Source organism: Geospiza fortis, unplaced genomic scaffold, assembly GCF_000277835.1.
Source record: "Geospiza fortis unplaced genomic scaffold, GeoFor_1.0 scaffold381, whole genome shotgun sequence".
NCBI lineage: Eukaryota > Metazoa > Chordata > Aves > Passeriformes > Thraupidae > Geospiza > Geospiza fortis.
The window spans coordinates 1,231,037-1,253,879 of record NW_005054348.1 but is presented as its reverse complement, the minus strand read 5'-3'; the positions used below and the strand labels follow the sequence as shown (position 1 = coordinate 1,253,879).

General features: G+C 36.4%; 1 protein-coding gene across 1 annotated transcript in view; it reads left to right on the top strand.

Moving 5' to 3' along the window:
• RYR2 (ryanodine receptor 2) overlaps positions 1 to 22,843 on the top strand; it is a 284,661-nt gene that overhangs the window by 22,677 nt on the left and 239,141 nt on the right. The window contains exon 4 of the mRNA XM_031058757.1: positions 16,711 to 16,731. Coding sequence (XP_030914617.1) covers positions 16,711 to 16,731 — 21 coding nt within the window. The remainder of the gene's footprint in view (positions 1 to 16,710; positions 16,732 to 22,843) is intronic.

The following is a 22,843-nucleotide window of genomic DNA, read 5'->3' as shown; positions in this document are numbered from 1 at the left end:
AGCAGGAAAGAAAGAAAAAACCAAAAACTAACAAACCAGAAATAGATGAGGAAAAAGGGAAGAATCTTGTGGAGATGGAGTAGTAAATAATTGTATAATGAGGAGTATCATCCCATAGTCTGGGCTGGGGTGTGTTAGGCAAGCAGAATTACAGGTGCACAGTCCTAAACAAGGGCGACCTACAGCCTAGGTATTATTTTGTAATATTTTTGGCTCATTTTCTTAGTGTAACTTTTTATTATTAAAAAAGCAGATGTAAGATGAAAATGGAAGTCCTTATGTTTTTATAAAGCATTTAAGACCATAAAAAGCATTCAGGCCATCTATTCTTAGCCTCGTTGTTATTTCCAGTGAACCTTCTCTGGACCCAAGTGCCTTGTATTTCACTAAAGCTCATTAGTTGGAGCGATTCACCTGAGAAGGTGAACCCATAGCTTCTGGAGTAATTTAGGAATGGTCATTGCAACTTCTTGGAACTGTGTTTTGCTTCGGATTCTTTTTCCTTTGATTATCTTTTTTTGGTAGTTTGATTTTTTTTCTTTTTTAAAAATAATTTAAATCACATCTTCCTTTCCTAGATTCAAGACCTCTATCATCTAGTACTTTCTTCTTAAAGTAAAAGTGATTAAATGCCATAATCAAATCAGTTCCTGGAAATTTTCCCTAATTTTCTTAAGAAATGAAGCCTGGCCATCTATCCATTAGTGCTCTTGAGTTCAGCAGCTTCTGCAATTTCTGGACAATATGAACAATATTAGAAACAGGATTAGATAGTTCTTTCAGATATGATGGATATTGGGTAGGAGAAAGGGATCTAACTTTATATATCCTATAAGAGAAAAGGAAGGCAGAGTTTTCTCTTTCACCAACTGCTCTTGTGCTGTTGCACCTTCTGCACAGGTTTTTTTTCACTGAGAAAAGGTGTCACAAGGACATGGGAAGGAAGTTGCCAGGTTTCAGGGAGGGACGGATTTATAATTTTGTGGCTTCTTTCAGTTTTGAGATTTAAATGACTTTTTCATGAAAGTTAAGCAACAGACCTGTACATTTACATTGTATGCTGTTACCTGTCTCACATTTTATGACAAGGAGAATTATTTCCCTTTGTGCTGCTGTATACCTGGTAGAAAAGGGTCTCCAGAAGAAAAGGTATCCAGAAATATTTGACATGGAAGAATGCCAGGTATTTACTTAGTCTCAGTTGGTTCAAAAATGTTTAAGATTTTGTCTGAAAGGTTTTTCTTTTAAAATAATCCTCAAACAAACATGCTACATGAAAAATAGGTATTAAGATTAAAAATTTGCCAACACGGTGTGCAAATTAAAATTAAATGTAAAGTAACCTTCATAAAGCCCATTGCTACTAACTAGTATTTCAAATATATTTCAGAGGGTTTTTCATATGATTAAATATGAATTATTTTTTCTAATGGCATAATCTGAGTATTCCAAACACCATTACTCTCAGTACTTATATAAAAAGGGGCTAGTTTGAACTTTCATTCTATTCTAATGCTTTTGTTACTTCAAAGAGATAAAAATCAGTTTTGTGCACAGTGACTAGGTACAGGAAATTAAATTAGTTTGGTATTTAAAGGAAATTTTTCTGTAAGTGGACAAGCACAAAATCATCTATCATCTGTGTTGGTTGGAAAAAGAATTCTTGTTATTATGCTGAGTTAGACTTGGTTTGTCTGTGTTTTCTGAAATATATCCAACAGTCTCATATATAAATAATATACTATTTTTTCCACCTTGTTATGTCTTTTATAGTACCTCATGATAATTGTAATCAATTATACCACTGAAATTTGAAGATTCTGGATTATATTTTACATGCCCTACCTGATGAATAGACTCTATACATATGTGTGTATTTATATATGACATATAAATACAGGTGTACAGGACTCGCTTTCACATGCCAGTGTGTTGTACATCTGTGTGTGGATGGGAGACCTTGTATCCCAAACACAGGATTGTTCTTAACTGCACCATCCCAATGGAGTGATTGAGAACTCTATTAATAAATTGTCTTTTACAGATATTTAATTAGTATTTGTCAGCAGTGGTAAAACATTCTCTTCTCTCTGGTCTACCAGAAGACTGGTGAGTGCCAAACCATTCTAATTCTACTACTGTACCATACATCCACAGGAAAATCTCATATCATTGGGAGGGTGTACAGTAAGAGACATCTATTTTGGTGAGAGCTTCTGGAGCTGCTGTTTGTTGATCTGTGCTTTGTTCTCCCAACACAAGGTATATGGTATATGCATGGGCGGTTTTTTTTGTTCAGGTATATGTAGGAGTATGAGACTCCTGTAGGGTTTTTTTAAATTCCTTTGCTAATGGCTAGGTTTCATGCTGCATGAACTGCTCACTAGTAAAATCATCTGCACTTGGAGTGTAATGTGTTTCCTTTGGAATTGTGTTTTAATGACTCCAGCAGGACAGATACACCAAACTCACTTATCCTCAATGGAACCCAGTGGATTTCCCTCAGCTGCTTTTGTGGCCTTTCACTTCAAGTGTCAGCTTTTTGATTGCTTACTAGAATAGAGTGTAGTAGTGAAATAAGTAAGGATTTCTTTGCATGTCATGTGTAGCAAGAAGGTGAATGTATAAGTAGGAACAATTTCTGTTTTGAATGACGTGATAAACTAGGAACTAGAATACATCAGGAGAGCTTAGGACTCTCTAGAATTTATATTGAAATGATTTTGAGTGCTTATTCAGAAAATCACGCTGTATTTGGTTTTTTTTACTTCTGAGAAAACTTGAAGTTTGTTTTTTTTTGCTATTTGTCTTTCTAGATTTCATTATACAGATGAAAAAATTTGCTCTCAGTGGCCTTAGTAAGCTTGAAATTTGTTTACTTTTAGGCAAAATGAAATGTAGGGTTAAATCCCTTTTCAGTTTCCTGCAAATTGATCTTAGTTGCTGTATTATCTACTGAACACTTCAGTGTGCAGTTTGCTGCATTTTCCCCAATATTTATTTGCCCAGCAACTGTGCTATTCTAATAGTGCATGCCGTGAAGATTTGCTGTGCTTGGCAGCTCTATCCTGTCCTTGTGGCTGGTAATGAAGATGTGAAACTCTCTCCATGCCAATATCAACTCCTGAGAGCTGGTCTTGCAGAGAGGTGCAGGTTCAGAGCTGGAAGCAGACTTCTTTCTGTTTATACTTTCGGGTGTTCTCCCAACCCATCTGAAGAGGAACATTGGTCGTGGAAGGAAAAATCTGATTGTGGAATGAGTACTCAGCGGAGTACTCAGGCACTGCTGCAGTCTAACTTAGGGAGAACTGTAGCAAATTCAATTCTGCCATTGAAGCAGAATGGAAAAGTGAGGATTAAAACAAGAATTGGTTCAGATTCCATGTAGTCCTAGGAAACAAACTGAGAATAGTTGGACTGAAAGTTGCTGATTGAATATAACCAATGTAGAAGTCACTGAAACTGGCACTTCTATGTATTGAACTGCCATGAGGACAGCTGAGAAATACTGGCAGAGAGATTAGAATGAGCAACTCAAGGTATACTGTGTGGGTTTTTACCTTGGATGAAAAAAGAAGGGGATTGGTTGTTTTTCTACCTTCTACCTATAGGTAAAATTCTAAAGGTATTATCCCTTTGCCATCTATAAGCTTTAAAATAAGCTTTAAAATAAAGTATGGCAACATACTGATGCTTTTAGTAAAGATTCCCAGTTAGTTCCTGAAAGAGTTTGGGTTTTTGTTTGGATGAAATTTAAGCACAGCAAAATTGAAAATGATACAGTTAAATTTATCTTCAAAATCAAATTCCTTTTTTTTTTATCAGCAGTTGGAATTGATGTACTAAAGGCTATTTATGCAAAATGATGAAAAGATAAACCCCACCAAATCCTCACATTCAGATGCTGTTCTAGATCTCAGTTTTGCTGCTGACATAGTCTCCTAAACCATTAATTTTGTTAATTCTACCAGATGTCTCAACATAGATAGTAACACACTGAGTTTTTAAACCATGCCAGATAAACAGTTGGAATCAATAAGCTAAGCAGTAATTGATACTTGCATTTTTTTCTGTTTTTGTTTGTCTTCATACCTCAGGATTGATTTATGCGTGTCTTGAGGACTGTAGCTGATGAAAGGTACACATAAAATAATGCTAGAAATTGGGTCCTAGGCAGCTCAGACTAACTTCCCTGATTTGTCTATCACATTGATTTTAGTAGATTCTTTAAATTTATTAATATGTCATATTGTGACATATCAATATTTCACAATATTGTGAAAATTGAATTAATATTTGTGAGGTTAGCTTTATAATAGTGAATAGCATAAAATGAATAGGATTTGATTGTCTTCAGAAGACTTTTTTAAAATCAATATTTAGTACAATGGTTGCACAACAAGCTGGAATGAAACAAAATAGTAAGTGACCACACTCTCATCTACATTTTGCATGAGGAAGATTTGATATTGAAAAGGTTATGGACATGTGGAAGGCTGCATCATAAAACAGTGACATTTTTCTGTTTGTGTTAAATTTGTTTACTTCTTTTTTAAAAGTTAGCATAATTTTTGAAAACACAAATACCTTAGACTTTAGCTTAGTCAAAAGTGTTTTGAGATATTAAATTGTTCATGGTTATATATGATTCTTGTCTGCTACAATTCTGCTACTACTGATTGTACAAAGTGCAGTTTTACATTAATCTCTCAGCTGAGGCAAGGCCTGGATAAAGTGATACTCAGACATTGTATTCTCTGTTGTAATGTGCACAGCTGTAAGATGAATTATTTGTAAAGCCCAAGACCTTAAATTAAAGAAAGCATAAGTTTTACTTTTATCCAGTTATATTGAGATTGGAAGTAATAATTATTCAATGCTTTTATCTCTATTTGTCTTGTAATGGCTGCGTATAAGGGTAGCTTCCTGAAATATTTGGCTAGGTTGGTTCAAAATTTAAAAAAGGAAGGATCCCCTTTTTCCAACTCAGTGACTTATAATAGCAAATTAAAAGAATATTTTGATGGGTGGTGGAAAATGTTATCAGTGTAGGAAATGCATAGCAGTGCTACAGAGGCTGGCAGTGTGGAAAATGTTAATTCTGTCTGCAGTTATGTGTAGCAAGAAACTAGACCCCTATCAGCCAGCTTGGCAGGATCTCAGCAGCTGGAGCTGGGAGATTACACATGGGATTCTCTCTCTTGAAATGTGCTTATTGTGCTCAACCTCCAGGAGTTACCAATACCTTCTGTGGTAATTAAAGAAAACAACAAAGCACCCTTACCCTCAAATTCAGTCAAGATTTTTGTAATGGGAGTTTGTTCCTAACTCTCCTTATCCTGCAGGGTTCAGCACCTTGGGGTGCTTTTGATTCTAATGGTGCTCTATATGCATCATAGACTCCCATATTGTTTAAGTTTGGATGAGAATGGTCCTCCCCAAAGGGGTAACACTTGAGCAACACCAACAAGGATAGCATTAAAAGAAGAGATAGAACTGGTGTAGTGAGACTGAGCAGACTGAACAGACTGGATTCCTGTCTAGAACAGGAAATGGGAAGGATTTGATTTTGGGGTGGGTTCATCTCTGTATGGCCTCTGTGGCGTCTGTCAGAGTTGCTGATAAACATGCACAATTTCTTGCTGCTGTCAGTGAACTCTGTTGCTGAGCAGGTCTGGGGTGTTCCGCATGAGGATTCATCTGCATGTATCTAATTGCATCTCCTCAGGGCAATAGGAATTTTGAATCCATGGTAGCTGCATCACTGAGAAAATCTATGATATCTTAGCAAAAATAATCGGTTTAGTGAGAACAGGTGTTATTTCTCCTCTCCCTGGAACAACCATTTGTCTGTGGAGAAATTATTTCTTTTGATGCCTACCTGTTCCTTAGGGATTGTGGTAGTGTTGATTCACCAAGAAGGTTTCTGATTTTGTAATGAATTGTTGGAGAGTCAGCAAATGGTTTGTTTCAGTGATTATAATGAGACCAGAGCCTTCCAAGCAGGTGAGTGTATGAGTCTTGTATCTAAATACTACTGCAGTGTGAGAGCTACACTATTTCAGGTTCAAAGTTAAAATACCTAGGTTTTGTTTCTCTCTTATCATAGAGAATTACCATGTTTAAATTACATATCAGGATGGTAAGAGCTCTTCAGTTGCGGGAGGAGGGAAGGAAAGTGAAAGAATTGAAGGGGTTTAAGACCAGGAGTGTTAAGTAAACAGAGTGAGGCTGGGAATGGGGAGCAGCTCTGTAGGCAGAGGTGAGATTCTGCCCCTGGCCACCAGGTGCCTTATTTGTAGCTGAGTCTGGGAGCTGAGCACAGCAGAGAAGCCCACGTGAGCCGTGAACGCCTGCTCTTCACAGGGGCACTGACTTACCTTTTTGAGTGGTAGGATCATCCACCTATAGACTATGAGTTTGCCTCAGTGTGTGTCAGGATCACTCAGCTTTTCCTAAACCTGGATTTTAGTTTTTTAGTGTTTGAGTGGCCACTCTTGTGAGCAGAGCCTTGTTCCCTCAAGGTTCAGTCAGAACTGCAGGCTCTGGGGCAGGGAAGGGAGCTGCCCCTGCCTGCAGCATCTTGTGCATCCAATCTGCCAAGCTACCTCTGGCCTCTGTGGTGGGGAGTGGGTCCCATGGCAGCAGGATCCATTTTGGAGTGTTTGCAGCATCTCAGCAGCAGTTAAGGCTCCTGCTGTGTTCCTGCAGGCAGTCTGGATTGACTTCTTCCTCTTCAAAAGCATGCCTGATAAATATACATGTATACACACACACACACACACACTCTCATACATTTAGGTTTAAAAAGAGGGAGAGGGAATGTGCTCTCTATGATGCTTCCTGACCTCTTTGTATGCACCTGTCCTTCATTTTTCCAGTGAAAATTGAAACCCATGTTTCAGAGTACATGGTTAGTGAGAAGGAGAGGTATTATCCCCACATGGTTAGGTTTTTGGTCTTGATCCATAAATATTTTTTTTACAAACATGATAGTTGCTGAACTCTGAAGATTGTCTTCTCTTTCTCCTGCAGTCTCCTCTTTCTGCCTAGGCTACAGACTTTTTAGCATTTGCTAATTCGACAGTTAGTCCAACTAACCCTATAGTTTTTTAAATAATAGCCATTCCCTCTGGGTATAAATAGATAAGGCATTGATTTCCTTTTTTATGTGATAGGGGTGAAAGCTCAAGCCTTATTTTTCTTTATGGAAATTATGTACTTCTAAGTAAACAGAGCAAAGAAAAGAAACTTGACAAGAATAAAGGGTTCTGCTAGTAAACCTTTGTTCTAATTATGTTGGCTGGTGTCATCTGCTTCAGTTTGGGGAGTCCTGTATTGTTGTATATGATTTTTGTAGTTAATGCTTGTTTCTGCAGATAATGCTGATAGAGTGGATTGTGCTTGTAATGATGGTGGTACATGCAGCTTCCACTCCTGAGGCAGCCTTTGATAGCTGACAGTCTGTTGACAAATATGCAGAACACTCACTTTTTTTGAAAGATGTTTCTATTTAAAAAAATATTGGGATGAGTCACAAGATAACGGTATGCAAATAGCAGAAGGAAAGTGAAAAATTTGGAAATCCTGTTTTTTCTTACTGGAGATTATTTAATGTAGTAAATTGACATAGTCTCGTGTATATGTAGGTCATTTGGCAACAAACTATTTTAGTTATCTAAGTATTCATGCATTTTGGTCTTCCTGTAAAATTCCATTTCCAGGTGGTGTTTGTTTGTTAGAATATAAGTGATTTACTGGATATAGCTTGGTGTCTTTAAAAGGACTTGTGCATTTGCCCAAATTTTAATAATGTCAGTAACTGATTAAATCCTTTGGCTGTTCCAAGAAATTTCAGGTGGGGTTTTGTATTCTCTCTCCTCAGCCATATGTCACTATTTTTTAGATACATTACTTAGGGAAATACAAACCTTTTGTTCTAAAGAAACAGCTTCTTGGTGGGTTTGGAGGTCTTCAGAGGAACGTATGAGGCAGTCAGCATTTGCCTCTGCCCAGAAGACCACAGTTCTCTTTCTGTGTGCTTTCTTGGTGTTACTGCAAGCAATATGAGACTCGAGTGCTTCTTGTGACTCTGAGTATTCCAAGATGCTGCAAAGCATAAAATAAATCATTTTAGGGAACTGAGAGCTTTGTGTGGAAAAACACAGACTTTCTGAGTTTTGAGACTGCACAGCCTTTTTGTACCTCAGATGTCTGACCCTACCTAGTTTGCTGAGTCCTTTCTGAACTCATGTATGCCATAGTATAAGTAGGGAGAAGAAATAGCACATGCAGTAAGCTTTCTCCTGAGATTTCTTCTTTAATTCCAGTAACTTTTCCAACTTTTTCCAGTGAAATTAGAATAATTTTCATAGATGACTTCAAGATTTTATTGTTTTGATGTAAAAAGAGTAAAGAAAAATAGTGCCTTAACACAAGTAAAAGCTTAAGCAAGAGATTAATTGAATAAACTGATTTGTGGATCTTCATGGTTAATCTTTCTGCTTGATATAGTTTATCAGTGAAGTACAAAAGTTATTTTGTTACATGCCATCTCTCTTATTCTCATCTTATTCTTCCTCTTTCTTTTTTTGCCCTAGCATCTTATTCACAATGTCTTTTACCACAGGCCACTCTTTGAAACCTTTTGTAGATAGGATGGGATAGTGTTTAGGGGCTTTCCATGTAACTTGATATGTAAATCTCTTGAGCATTCAAAGCTACAAATATAGCTGTTGGTTTAAAAATAGTAGAGTAGGAAGCATTTTCTATATTCTTTCTTACATGCTTATTCTGCTTGCATTTAAAACAGTTAGGAAATTTTGGTTCATAACCATCTCCTTTTTATAGTCTAACTACATTCCAGAAAGGGAAATTTCCTTTCTTTTGCTTCCTAATTCTGACTGGATTTTTCATTTCCAGCAGTTTCTTTTTCTTTTGGCTTATTGGATCACTTCCAACTGAGAGCAAGACTGGACTAATCACGAAGTCAGATTCAGAGAGCCAAAATGGGATTGTGAATGTGATTATTAAAGGGAGTGATGCAAACACATAACATTCACTCATCTCTAAGTGAAGACTTCAATCTGTGAGGAAGTGCTTAGCTAAAGATTTCGTTTGTTCTGCAGCTTGGCATAACCAAATAAATAGACTACTATTGAGTTAATTGTCTTTCTAATATAAACCTGACACTGATTTTTGCGCTGATTTTAGAGAACAACAATTAAAACCAGGTATCTGTTTATTTAGTATCGATATACATTTTTTCCTCTATTTGTTAATTTCTTTTAATAGCTTTTATTTCCTTTATTTATACTGTGATTTTTGGATCTCCTGCACATTTTTCCCTATCTTGTGAGACCAATTGTTTCTATACATTGTTGTCTCATTCCTGTTACTAACAGGAGAGCTTAAATTTGGTGCAGAGCTGATTGACTTACTGACAGAGCTGTCTGCTTACTGACGATAATATCCATATTTTCTTTCCTTCCTTAGTAACATTACTTCTAGAATGTCTGTATTTTCTTCCAAATATCACTATCTTTGCCTTACCCTCCCCTTCCCTCTCCCTACTGTCCAATCCAATTATGTTAGAGAAGCACTGAAATGGATACAAAAATAACTCATAGACAACATGAGAAAATAGACATTAAAAAATATCTTTTATTTAAAAGTCTCAGTAATATTATGGTAAAGCATTTTAATTAAGACTAGGAGTTTTTTCAGACTTGTGTACTCATAAATCTATGTCAGATTTTATTAGGAGAATGAAAGCATTTGGTTGCACACATTGTGTGTGAATTCAAAGCTGAAGTGTTTCTATAATATGAAAAAATTTAATTTCACAACCTCTACTCCAATAGTTGACAACTTAATTTTTCAGGAAAATGCTGTCTGCAAAATACCCATCGGTAAGGCAATGTTCTAGCTAAATTGCATCATGAGCTTATTAACTCCCATCTAATCATCCAGTCATGGCTGATTAATCACTCCTCCTGGTGCCTTGTTTTATTAAAATCTGTTTTCTGTGCCACTGACCAGCAAAGTGCTGTCTAATTTCATGTGTAGGATAGTCTTTGCTATGGATTAAAGTGAAGCCCTTATCCTCTGATCTGAAGGGTTGTGTGAAGGAATCATCACATGCAAATGTCTTGCATGTATAGTTATCCTTCTGTGTTTAAGGGATAGGGAAAATGTCTGTGTCCTCATAGAGCTGAAAAGCTTTCCTGTACTTCTAAGGCAGAGTGGAGCCATTTTGGGATAGGAATGCAACTGTAGCTGGTGAATTTTTGAATATTCAAATCACCTATCTCCAACTGTGGAACTCTGAATTCATTAATAACTTTGTATTAGTAAGCAGCAAGATAACACGGAGAGCTGGCAGCTTTGTCATTTTCTCAGCATGGGAGGAGGGCAAAAGTAATTTCATCTCTCATGCCAGTGGCAAGAGGTAACACCTCCCATTTCTTTTAATAAGTGTTCTGTATGTTAATGAATAAGCCAAGTTACCAAGGTACTTCCTTAAAAAAAAGTATGAAGATTGGCAGTTAAATGCGCTCTTGAAAATTTAAGCTCTCTGATTCACACTACAGTAGCCTAGTTAATAACCTATTTGAAAGCTAACAGCAGCTGTGAATATGACAGGCTGAAAATGTTTTCAGGTTTGCCAGAAGAACCCCCACATGTAGGAAGGAAGAATCAGAAATGAACCACTGGTTTCTTGATATAACAAACCAGAGCTGTTTTAGTTTCCTACGACTGAGCTGAAAGTTTTCTTAATCGAACTTTTGGGCAAAAAAGCCAAGTTATAGCTTTTTATTTCTATACTTTGAGTTTTTTCATTAGTCTAAGGGTTGGCTACAGGTAGCAGTCATAACTCACTGAAGTAACAAAATTAGGTAATTTTCTTAATAAATTCTTTGAATAAGTCTTTATGAGATGATGATGTGTCATAAAGAGGGACAGAGTTGCTGTGTCCGGCAACTTTACCTTGTCCTTACTGCAAGGTTGGCCATCCCAGCCTTCTGAGTTTACATGACCCAAGTGCTTCTTACTGCAAGGAAATGAAGTGACAGGAGGAAGAGGATCTTAGTGTTTAATGCTGTATGGGTTTTTGTATCATGTAGATGGACATACATATTTGATACCAGTGGAAAACTTTATGAAAAGATGAGCTAGAGTCTTATGCTACTTAAAATACTGACTGCACATTTTAGTGATGCCATACTGCAAATAGGAACTGGAAGTAAAACAGTGGGGAAAAAGCATGGAGCTTTTAAAGAAAAACATGTCCTGTCATTTCCTCCTCAGTGCACCTTATTTAGCATCAGAAGTGATTGTTAGCAGGCCATTTCAAATAAGGCACAAAAAGAATATGGCTTGGCTTTGATCAACTGCGCTTTGATCAACTACAAGTACTGGAAAAGATCAAGAATGGCAGGTGCAGTGTTTTTGAACTCTGCTTATCCTCAGGGTCAAGCAAGGACAGCAATAAAATCAGTATCTATTTCAAATCACAGAATTGTGGCACACAAATACTTCTGGCCTGGCACATGGCCCTTCTTTAGTGTGTGCACCATGTTTGGGATGAGGATGCATGGCATGAAATAAAACATTTTTATTATCCTGGACAAGTTTCCTATTCTGGAGGTAGATAGCAGCAAGCCTTTTTCTGGCCTTACCATGACCCTTGGAATGTGAATGTGCTCAAAGTTTTCTTTCTAGGGTGATGGTCAGTGGAAAATGATGTTGTGGGGAGAGAAGTAACTTTGTTGCTACCCAGTAACATTTTTCTGATCTAAGTTACATGCAGAGAAGGAGTTAAAGCAAATAGACATGAAAGCACAGCTCTTGAAGTGTCTTGATGACAAAAGCCTACCCTGGAAGACAACCCTGGGCTGGAACAGAAGGCATATCATTAATTAGCTTGTTAGATATTAAATTCAGGAAGTCAAGGTGTCGATGAAGCTAATCAAATGTTGTAATAGAAGTAAAGAATACAGTTCAATTTGGAATGTAGTTCAATTCTACTTATTCTCACCTTGCTTATTTTTATTAAAGTTTTAGACAATGATTTTGCTATATGTTCTCAGTTTCCACAAGAGAGAAATGAAAAAAAAAAGGCAACTTTTAAAATAAGAATTTGGTTCAGATAAATGAGTTTAAGTGCAAGGGAAGATATAACATCTACTAGTGAATGGTATACATTTCTTCATTGAGATTTCAGTCACAATCCCATGTGTGGATCATGGCAATATATTATAATTATCATGGCAGTCCTGATAAATTGTTGTAGAGAATGTGACTATCCAGAGTCAGCTGAGATTCTCCTATACACTGTGAAATAAAATTCCTTAGTATTTTTGTGTGCTGCTCAAGAAGATGAAAGAAAACACAATACAGAAGTCAGAATTAGGAATGGGATGTTGTTTTCATAGCTTAAAGCAGCTTACTTTGTAGCTTTTGCACTCGTAATTAATGCCTCTGTATTAGTGGATATTCAGCACATGTTCTGTAATCTTGCTTTCTGTCAAATTTAAAAAATGCAAAAAACCTCCCTATAATGCCGGCAAGATCCCTCTTTATTTCTCTGCAGTTAGTTCATGGCTCCTTATGATAAAGAGAAAGTAGGGGTAGTAGAATAACATTTGTGCTCTTTTAACTGGCTTTTCTGTCTGGTTAGTGTAGTTCTGGGTATCTGCAGTGCTTGGGAAAAAATGATGAAAAAACCCAGCTTTCCAGTTTGGATTAAATGCATTTAAAATGAAAGCTTGACTGAAAAGATTGAAGCTCTGATGTGCCCTTGAAGAGGAGTCAGTAAGTGCAGATCACTCTGAGGTTTCTGGATTAGCATAGCAGTAAATTATTAGCCAAATAAGTGGCTGTATGTTCTTCTTACTAGAGCTACCTGAAATTTTAAGGGAAGTATTAAGACTGTAGTATAGTGCTCTCTTCTAGTTCAAGGAGGGAGATTATTTCATCATTCTAAATGCTGTCTTGGACGTTTTACTTGATTCTTAGAACAAACCTTGGAATCCTTGGGTTTATTTTTATAGCACTACTTTTATATTTTAGACACCCAGATATATGGGTGCTGTACCATTTTATTATCCACTGCTCTCCAGTTTCAAGTGTCATAATTTTTACTTGTTAATTTAGGTTGATGGCTACCTGCAAGCAGTAGGCAGTGAAATAATTCTTTTGAGTTCAAATTAGTAGCTTTCTGTAAAGTGATTATTGTAGTATAATCACTTTATAATAAGTAGTTCACAGTCACTAAATATATTCCAGAAATGATATATCCTTCAGTCTTTTGCTAACTCTGATGTTCTCATGGCAAGATAATAATTCCTGTACTCAGAATTGTCATATGGAAATGTACTCACTAAATTATGATATCCAGTGTTAGACAGGGTCATGTTCTTTTTTTTGTTTTTCTCAGAAAATCTTTGAGTATCTAGGTACTCAAAGGAAAGAATATGAGGAAGTAATATGTCTAAGTAGCACACTGCTTTTGAGGTATATATGTTTTAATATTGATCCTGCATTTTCTGCTGAAGGAAGTGTTGTAAATCCAGATACTCTTTGGGTAAAGAAAAACAGAAAAAAATCAGTATATACATACTTAAACATTTTATTTTTCAAAAAAATATGACTTAATGGTCAGGAGAAAAAATGAGCTGGATGAGAAAAAGTTGTTGAATTCCAGGGATCTGGATTTTTTTTTCTGACTAGGCAAAATTTCCTGTGCTTTATGAAATAAATGATTGTACTGTTCTTTTGGACTGTGTCTAATGTAATGTAAGATTGAAATGAAGCAGTTACTGTGAGATGCCACAGTGAGGGGTAACTTCAGAAGTGACTGCCAGTCCATTTGTACTATGTCCCCAGCCCATCCTGAATTTTAAACCTTCCTAGACTAGTTGAAAGATCTACACCTCCTAACAGGTGAACAAATCAGCAAAACATGAATTATTTATGTATAACAGGTAATTTCAAATCCAAGAAAATTAAGCACTCCAAAAAAAAGAGCTAATAAAATGTGGTCAGGTAGAAGAGAATGTTAGAATTTGTTTGCTTGTTTGTTCACTCTCTGGTGTGTATGTGAAATTTCTGTTTGTTTTGGTTTTGTGGGTTTTTTTTTTTTGTTTTTTTTTTTTTTTCCCCCCAGTTCTCCCTTTGGATTAATGACCAATGCATATATAGCAACAGAAGCTTTGAATCTTAGTGTTTCCTGAATTTGGATGGGTGCTGGGAGATCCATGGGAAAAGGGTTCCTGTGGCTTCTAGTCTTGAAGACAGACAAAAGATGGAGGTGTCAGTGTGAAACAGAATCTGTATTTAGATGTGCTGTGAAGCGTTTGCTTGCTTGTTTTTTGAATCATAGCTTAGATCTTAGATACATGTGCTAGACTGAGGTATCAGCCATTTCATTTCTGTTTATGTGAGCTTTGCATTTATTTTGTCTACATTAGGACAATTGCTCTTGGATATGAGTAATCTTATTTATCTTTAGCTTTACCTAATCCGTGTTCCTAGAAATTTCCAGATGAGTAAATGTAATATACTAGCATGCTTATGCCTTTTTCCTCCTCCAAGGGGGATACTAAATGACAAGGTCACAAGTCTTCCAGAAGCAGACAAAATTTTATTTTCATAAGTTGTACAAAAAAGTCAACTTAGACTTTTGTCAAAGTGACCTGTAAGAAAGAAATGTCTTCTTGTGACTTGAGTCACTCAAAGGACTCTCCCACAGATGAAACGGGAGCACAGCAGGACCTGGGAGGGCTCTGATGAAGCTGACAGCAGAAGGCCTATAAAACACAGCTCTAATTACATATGGAGGATCTTATTGTGCTGTGCACTGTACCACGCTTTCAGAATCAGATCTCTTTGGATAAATTCATAATCATTCCCATGTAGGTGTCAAACTGTACGGTTTGACAAGTGTACATGCACGATTCAAATGGCTGTCCTGAGAGACATTCTATTTAAACATGAATGTACCAATGCAGAATTAGTGTGTGCAGTGTATAAATACTTGGAAAATATTGCACATGACTCATGAAGCTATCCAGTGTCCATAAAAATAAAGTAAATGGACAATTCAGCAATTATAAGGCAATTAATTGTAAAACTGATAATGGCTGTTGAGCTTTGAGTGGGTTCTCTGATAACAGTTGAGGCTGCCTTGTTCACTTACACTTTGGGATAGCAATTTCTTCTCAAAGCAGGGCAATAAAGCATGCATCACCTCTTTTCTAGCATTGTCACACAGGCAAATTGCTTGTAGTGTGGTTTTCAGAGTGTATAAAATTTTAGCAAAACCAAGGATGTATCAAAGGCAAGGTAATAAAAGAAATACTTGTACATAAATCTAACTTGGCTATTCCTTACTCCTTTTTAAGACTGTGTAGTTGCATTTAGATTTAAATCATTGTTTACTTTTATAACTTGCTGACATCTTATCAAATAATTTCTTATCTTGTATCTGTTTTAATACATTTAGCTGTTTTTGAGGAGGCATTTCTGCAGCTGTGGTTGATAACAAAAGTCACAGTAAAGATTGCAAAGAAAATAAATAGGGCCGATTCAGAATTTTGTGTAGCACTGAACAAAAACATAAAGCTGCTCTTTAATTGAAATGTATATTAAAAGTGAGAAAGTTCACTTTCAATGGAGCTATTTTAACAAATGAGAACTAAATACATTGCCTTTTATTACAGTAATTTCACAAGCAAGTTGACATCCAGATATTACTGGTTTTGAAAATTGCTCCTGCTTTTCTTTAAGCTGTCTTAAATAATTTAACTTCTATGTGGCATCTACTAACAAAAGGTCAATATGTGAATACTCTAAAACCACTGAAGGCATGATTTTCTGCAGCATTTTCTGTGCAAAGTCCGGAGAGAAATCTACTACAGATATACTGCTCTTGGTGTCAGTGAAGTATTTAATAGGTAGAGGCAGACTAACTGTTCTAGTAGCTGAATTGTGTTCTAGTAGATTTTCTGAGACTGTAAGATAGTCCAAAGACTTTTAGAGAGAGTGATTTAAAATCTGTTTCCTTAATGAGTCCTGAAACAGTTTTGGTAATATAAAACCTTAAGCTTTTGGAATTATTCTCACTTTCCCTGTAGAAGAAATGGATGACATTTTTATGTGCTGTTCTCTGTTCTTATGCAAGATATTCTCATATGCTGCAGGTTGTAGGGTCGGGGTTTTACAGGTGCCCCTAATTTTAACTTTAATATTATGACATTCTTTAAAATGACAAACCATGAATAGCAGCAATGAAACCTTTCCAAGTGAATGATGTTCACTAATGGCGGAGCTTTACTCAAGAGGAAATGGAAAGACGATTTGTAGGATACTGTATTCTGCATTTTTGACTGGTTGGTACTGAATACAGTGTGGAAATAATTCAGGATCAGTCTTCCTTTGCTGCCTGTTATCTGATTTTAGATGAGCATTTTTGACTTCTAGAATTTGAAGTGCTTTCCACAAAATAAAGACAGAAAGTGAGGTATTGGCTGTTTAAAGAGAAGATGCCAGGAGAATATCTTCATTACTAGAAGCTATAGAATACAACACATTTTCTTTCATACTAGATACATTTCTGAAAATATGAAATGTTAACTTCAAAATAGACTTTGATATGCTGTATTTAAGGAAAGAGATTTACTGATTTCTTGCTTTTTCTTTCTACAGCTAGTTGATGTGGAAAAATGGGTATGTGATTCTGTCTTTTATTCACTTGATCCCAAATGTTTCATGTTGCCACTGAGTCTAACCTGTCTGTTTTGATACCCTGTGTGTTCATGACCCTTCAACTTGCACGGCTCAAAAAACCAAAAAAAGTGGTGAATACATGGTCATGTAAAATCTGGTCACTCCCGAATTGTCCTATGAAATTTCATGTTACCACAGTGACTTTTATCTCTTTAAATTTGATCACAGAGTCATGTAATATAAATGTATGATTACTGCCTTTCAGTTTTGAGCCCTGCTGTCTAACGTTATAGCTCCATTCTGTAACCCACCCTGTCTTTTCCAGTATAGACACTGTAATCTTAAACTGCATGACAGTAAGATAATTAATACTGATAAATAATGTGTGATGCTGTGTGTAGCTGCAAATATACAAAATATAGTGATGCAGAACTGCTGCTACAGAATAAAAGCAGTATTTCCTAGATCTTAGCAAATACAGCACAATTCTCTGCTTAATGTGTTGCTAAGGCCTTTCCTAATGTGTCTGTGTATACCATACATATTTGTTTGGGCATCTGATATAACTCCCCTCTGTGGGACATGTTTATGTGTGTTTTTCTTCAATGTAATCTCTAACACCAGTGTTATGTAAGAGTTAGTGTTTGTAAAATGTATGTAGAATTGTTTGTTCACCTTGAAAATATTTGAGGCCTCTCTGAAAGCTTGGACTATAATCGGTCTCCTTGGTTTCATATTACTTAGTTTGGGCTGCACATGACCAGAGGCGCCCTCAGGTGTCCTCTGAAATATGGCCAATAACATAACTATAGCACTGGTCTCATTTTATTTTAGCCAGAAATTACAGAATTTTAATCAGTGATTATTACATCTTTATAGTAAGTAGTGACTCAAGTTAGAACTTGCCTGAGACTCCTGTAGGTAAGTACATTGTTTAAATAGTGGCTTAGGCTTTTCTGCACCGTTTCTACTGTACTCAAAAATATCTGTGCCGTGTCACATACATAGGTAGATGTTTATAATATTTATTAAACAATAACTGCAGTTAAGTATTAATTTTTGCTAATTGTATCAGTATGACAACATTATCCATATTTTGTCGATCTATTATTTATGACAACCATCAATTGTTATACAATTGATTTTAAGTGTTTTTAAGACATACTGATGGTCAGTTTATCTTTTAATTTTGTCCAATTTATAATTATGATTGAGAAAGCTTGGTTATATATCTTTAGATTATGTTGTTTTATTCCTATGAAGAATTTTGCTATAAGGAGAAAAAACAGCAATAAAAAGCATGCTCAGTACTATACAGACACCTCTCCTCATACTCCACAACACATGAAATACTTTATGCCAGAATTTTATTGGTGACAGTGATGTGGCTTGTTTTTGACTGAAGCATTCATAATCTGTTAATGGAAAATGTAGCATGACTTGCATAAATAGAAGTCATATCTGCTGTTTTGGTGGTTTGGTTTTGTTTTTTGGTTCTTTTTTTTTTTTGGTTGTTTGTTTTTAAATTCAGAACTTAGTAACATAAAAATCTTGCTTCAGAAAGACTGCTTCATCAAAATGTGTTCTTAAACCATTTTTAAAAGAACTGGTTCCCATGAGAGCAAAGCTAAATATGTCATTCCAAGTTAAATTGGGTAAAGACTTTTCCTAATAGACTCATTCTATGATCCAGACAGCCTCTCTGGTGGGGGTGGAGTGCATACTGGCTTTACTGTCACACATAAAATTATTCTCTCTCAGATGAAGCTCCAGTGTGGCCTGTAAAGCAGCTTTTAACTCCCTCTGTAACACTAGCGTTTTACCAGAGGTCTTATGGTGGACTGGAGGTGCAGTGAATAATGCAGTAGAAAGCTGGCTGCTGTAAAGCTGCATGCTCACAGGGGCAGACACCTCACTCTAACACATGTATTTCTTGATAGGCCATTTCCCAGCACAGAGCACACAAGGTTAATGCAAGTGTGTTTAGTTATATCTGTCTTGGAAACCTTAAAGCCCAAGCCCAGAGAGAAGCTCTTCATGTCAAATTAATGAGCAATTTAGTAGCTGAACTTGCTGTAAGCAGTCTCATGCTGTTCAAAGGATAAGCTAAAGTCATTCACTTCTGAGCTGTTCTAGCCTATGAAGTGTACTAACAAAAGTTTTAGAAGAAATTACTCTAGTTCCTGTGTACTTCTGTCAAATGACTATAATTCTTCTTGTGATTTTGGTCCAAAATCATTATTCTACTGAAGGGATGTGCTCTCAGTTGAAGCTGGGTACAAATTAAATGGCTTTAAGATACTTGTTGAACTCTTGGCTTCATCCTTTTGTCTCTGAGCAGGTATGAGTGTGAAGGCTTGTAGATCTGCTTCAGTACAGAATCAAATAGAATAAAGACATCTTGCCCAATGTAAAACCTACATGAAGTAAGGCATCCTGGTTCCCATTTCATATCTGAAAAAGGCTTTTCGACTTTTTATAAAACTACCAAGGTGGGGAACGCCCAGTACTTGATCAAAGGGATTTATTAAATTTGAACTAAAATTTAGAAGACCCTGAATGTATTTCCTTTACAGAGAAAATGACAGTAATGCAGTAAGATGAAACTGAATAACACATAGTGAAAGGAGTTCCTTTAATCACCCTGGTATTTTCTCTTGTTTAATGTATTTATGAAATAAGGGAAATAATCTTAAAGTGTTTTTTTCTGTGAATTAGCAATGTGCTTGCAAATTTGTGATCTCAAGGGAGGTGTTGTATACTTGCATAAAACAGGACTAATGCACTCATAAAAACACCTGTGTGTCTGCCTTGGCTTTCGGGATAACTGCCTAGCTCTACAACAGGTATCAGTGTAAGGATAAGAAATTTCCTTGGGTATCTCTGGTGATGTAATAATTTGGCCTTTTTTACACATTTAACTATATCTAGTTGGTAAATTATTTTGAAAATTTGGCATTAAGAGCCATCCAGAATTATTGTTTTCAGGAGGGATTACTCTGAAGAGCTTTTTACCTGAAAGGAAATGAAGTGTGTTGTTTCTTAAATTCAAAGTGCAAGGTACAAGAATTTTCATGTTTATCCTGGCTGATGGCAAAGCTATGCTAGTTACAACATTGTATGATTGTCTTCAGTTTTTGAGACAGAGAAACATCTTCCGCTAAGGGTAATGATAAATTTTTTTCTCTTCTCCTCAAGTAGTAACTATGTTAGCTCAGCTTTATGCCACTAGGGAAGCTGATTTTCAATTTCTTTGGAGCAAAGAAACTTGCAGAGTAAGAACACCCACTTTAGACACTTTTCAAAAGAATTGTTTTCGTTACAGAGGCTTCTAAGCTGAGAAGTAGTGAATAAATTCTCACTTTGATACTGTGGACTGGATAAATACAACAAATGGAATTTGACTAGTGGAAACAGCCTAGGGTTCTTGTGGAGGCTGGAGTGAGCCACAAAACAAGGCTTCATCAAGGGAAATTATTCAAGTAATACATCTTCAGTTCTATTAAAGTAATTAAGTGCACATCAGTACTTTATAATCAGTATGATTTTCAAGCATTAAGTGAATTATATAAGGACAATTTTTTCTTATAATTTCTTGCTCACACTTTGTTAATTTGCTGAAATATAGATTGATTTTTCATATTGCTGTGGGAAAATACATTATTTGTGCACAAATATTTAATCCTCAAATATAAAGAATTTGCATTCAAATTTAGGTGTAACATAGACTGCAGAGGTGGCTCACTGTAGGGAGTAATATGAGCAGTGTTAAGTCAGTATCATATACTGAGAACTCAGTTCTAATACATGTCTTGAAGGAAAATGTGAGATAATACTGTATGATGTTAAAGTGAACAGGCATATCAAAATGGAGTGACTATGGAAATGCTGCTTAAATGTCACACCTACAGTGATAGTTTCAACCACATCTGTAATTCCATCCTTAGAGTATTGTATATTTTAGCAGATGCTTATTGCAGCCCAAGTCTAATTCATATCAGCAAAAGAAACTGATACAAACATTTTCTAATGTAACTATTTAATTTCAAAAGAAATCTGTGTGCATATGTATTTAAACTTATCTCAATCAAATAGTGACATTTCCAAATGCATGCTAGGGTTTCTTTGTTGTTTCTCCTTCAGTCCCTATTACAGAGCTGAGAATTTCAAGCTGCGTTCTATGTAGCAATAGTAATTTCTGTGAATTACAGCGAAGTGTCTCAGTTTACTTGTTTTCAGTATTTGTTGGATAGGTTAGTGTAAAGATCTAATATTTTTACAGAGCAAACGGAATGCTATAAGAATTCCACAAAAGATATAGTCAGGAGATGATCTCTAAATTAAAGGATTTTTGGCAACTTTTCTATTAAAAAATTCCAAATAAAATAGAAATAATATTTTTTCTCTTTGCATCTAGCCAGAAAGCTCAAGAATTAAGGTGAAATTATGATAAATTAGAATGGTAAGTGATAAGCTACCTGAAAACTGTCCAAGGAACTGAGGAATATAATGGCCTCAAACAGCTGTAAATATTTATATTAAAAGCACATCCTAAATGTACTCAGATAAACCTTCGGTAGGTTTTAAATGTCAATTATCTGCTTTATTTTGAGAAGGAGGAAGTAATTAGGAGGATGAATAGAATGATGGGTGTTATGTTCCTCAAATATAGTGATTTGAAATTCTACAAAGGCTTTTCTATTGCTTTTCCTTTTTCAAGTACTGCTCCAAGCCAGTAAAGTATTCCAGCTGCTGAGTGCTCAGTGCATTTTCTTTATGAGGATATTTGTTTGATGCTAAGCACTCACATTTGTCCCTGAAAGGTCAGGTAGCATATGCAACTGAAGACTTAATCAGAGGAATGTGATTATCCTGTTGTTGGTTACATTCAATTTCCAGTCCTACCTCTCAGGACAACTTCTGAAAAAATTGAACACTAAAGAAATGCATTGAAAATTAGAGGACACTGATTTCTTTAACAAGAGAAGGAGGCAGTGGTAATTTCAATGCATCTAGTCATCAAATTTGCATTGGTCTCACTTGCACAGGATTTACTGTACTGGCTGCTTACTCACTCCCTTCACCCAGTCACAGTGCAGTGCTCTTGCCACTCATTCCTAGTCAGGCTCACTTCGACCTCCAATACAGTCAGTTGTTGGGACCTCCCTGTCACTCCAGAAATACAAATGGGAATTGGAGGTATTACAACTGGTGTATACTAGTGTATACTAGAGCATTTTATCACTGTGGGTCTGATGAGACAAACCATTGGATCCACACAGTTCCAGTAAAATCCAGAAAAGTCCAATTGTCCTTTTCACCCATCTTTCTGTGGGCAAGGTCCTTGTAGTCCTAGCACTAGTTTTGACTACTCACTTCTTGTAAATATGAATCAGAAGTCCCTTCAAAAGAGTAAGATCAGCCCTTCTGCTCTGGGGAATTTCCCACAGGAAACTGGACCAGCAGTTTTCCTGGAAGAACCCCATTTGTGATTGTTATTCCTTACAACTCACATATTTGTGCCTCTAGGACTGAGGTAGATTTTCCTCCTTAGTTCTCCTCTTTGTGGTCACTCAGGTCAAGCTACAGGGTGGTGTGTACTCACTGTGTCCTCTCTTTTGAGCAGAGGAAAGCTTGCTCCTAATGGTTGAGTTACTGGTCCATACAGGTGGGGAGTTGGATCACTGTGCTGCTGGACCAGTTTTTCCACAGCTGACATGATAAAGGAAAAGAAGATTTTCTTCATTTTACTGGAGTTGGCCAGCCAATTCATCCGCCTCCAGCATGGCTAATTTCCTCAGGTGCTGGATACCTTTCTCGGTGGTGGTCCACTTGCCTAGGTGACATATAATATCTTTCTTGAAGGGATACCTTTCTTTCACATCTTACAGTAGTTGCCTTCAGAACCTAAGGACTTGTACCCTTTTCCCAACCACTTTGTCTATGCTTCATTACCTAGAAAGAAATTCCAGCTGTTTTGCTTCCTGACCCTCTAATTCTGGGGTGCTGCTTCTATTTTCCCAACATAGGAGCAGGAAGGTGACAACGGGCTTACCTAGACACTAGACAGCACTTGAAATCTTTTCACACATCTCACAGCTCACTCAGGGAA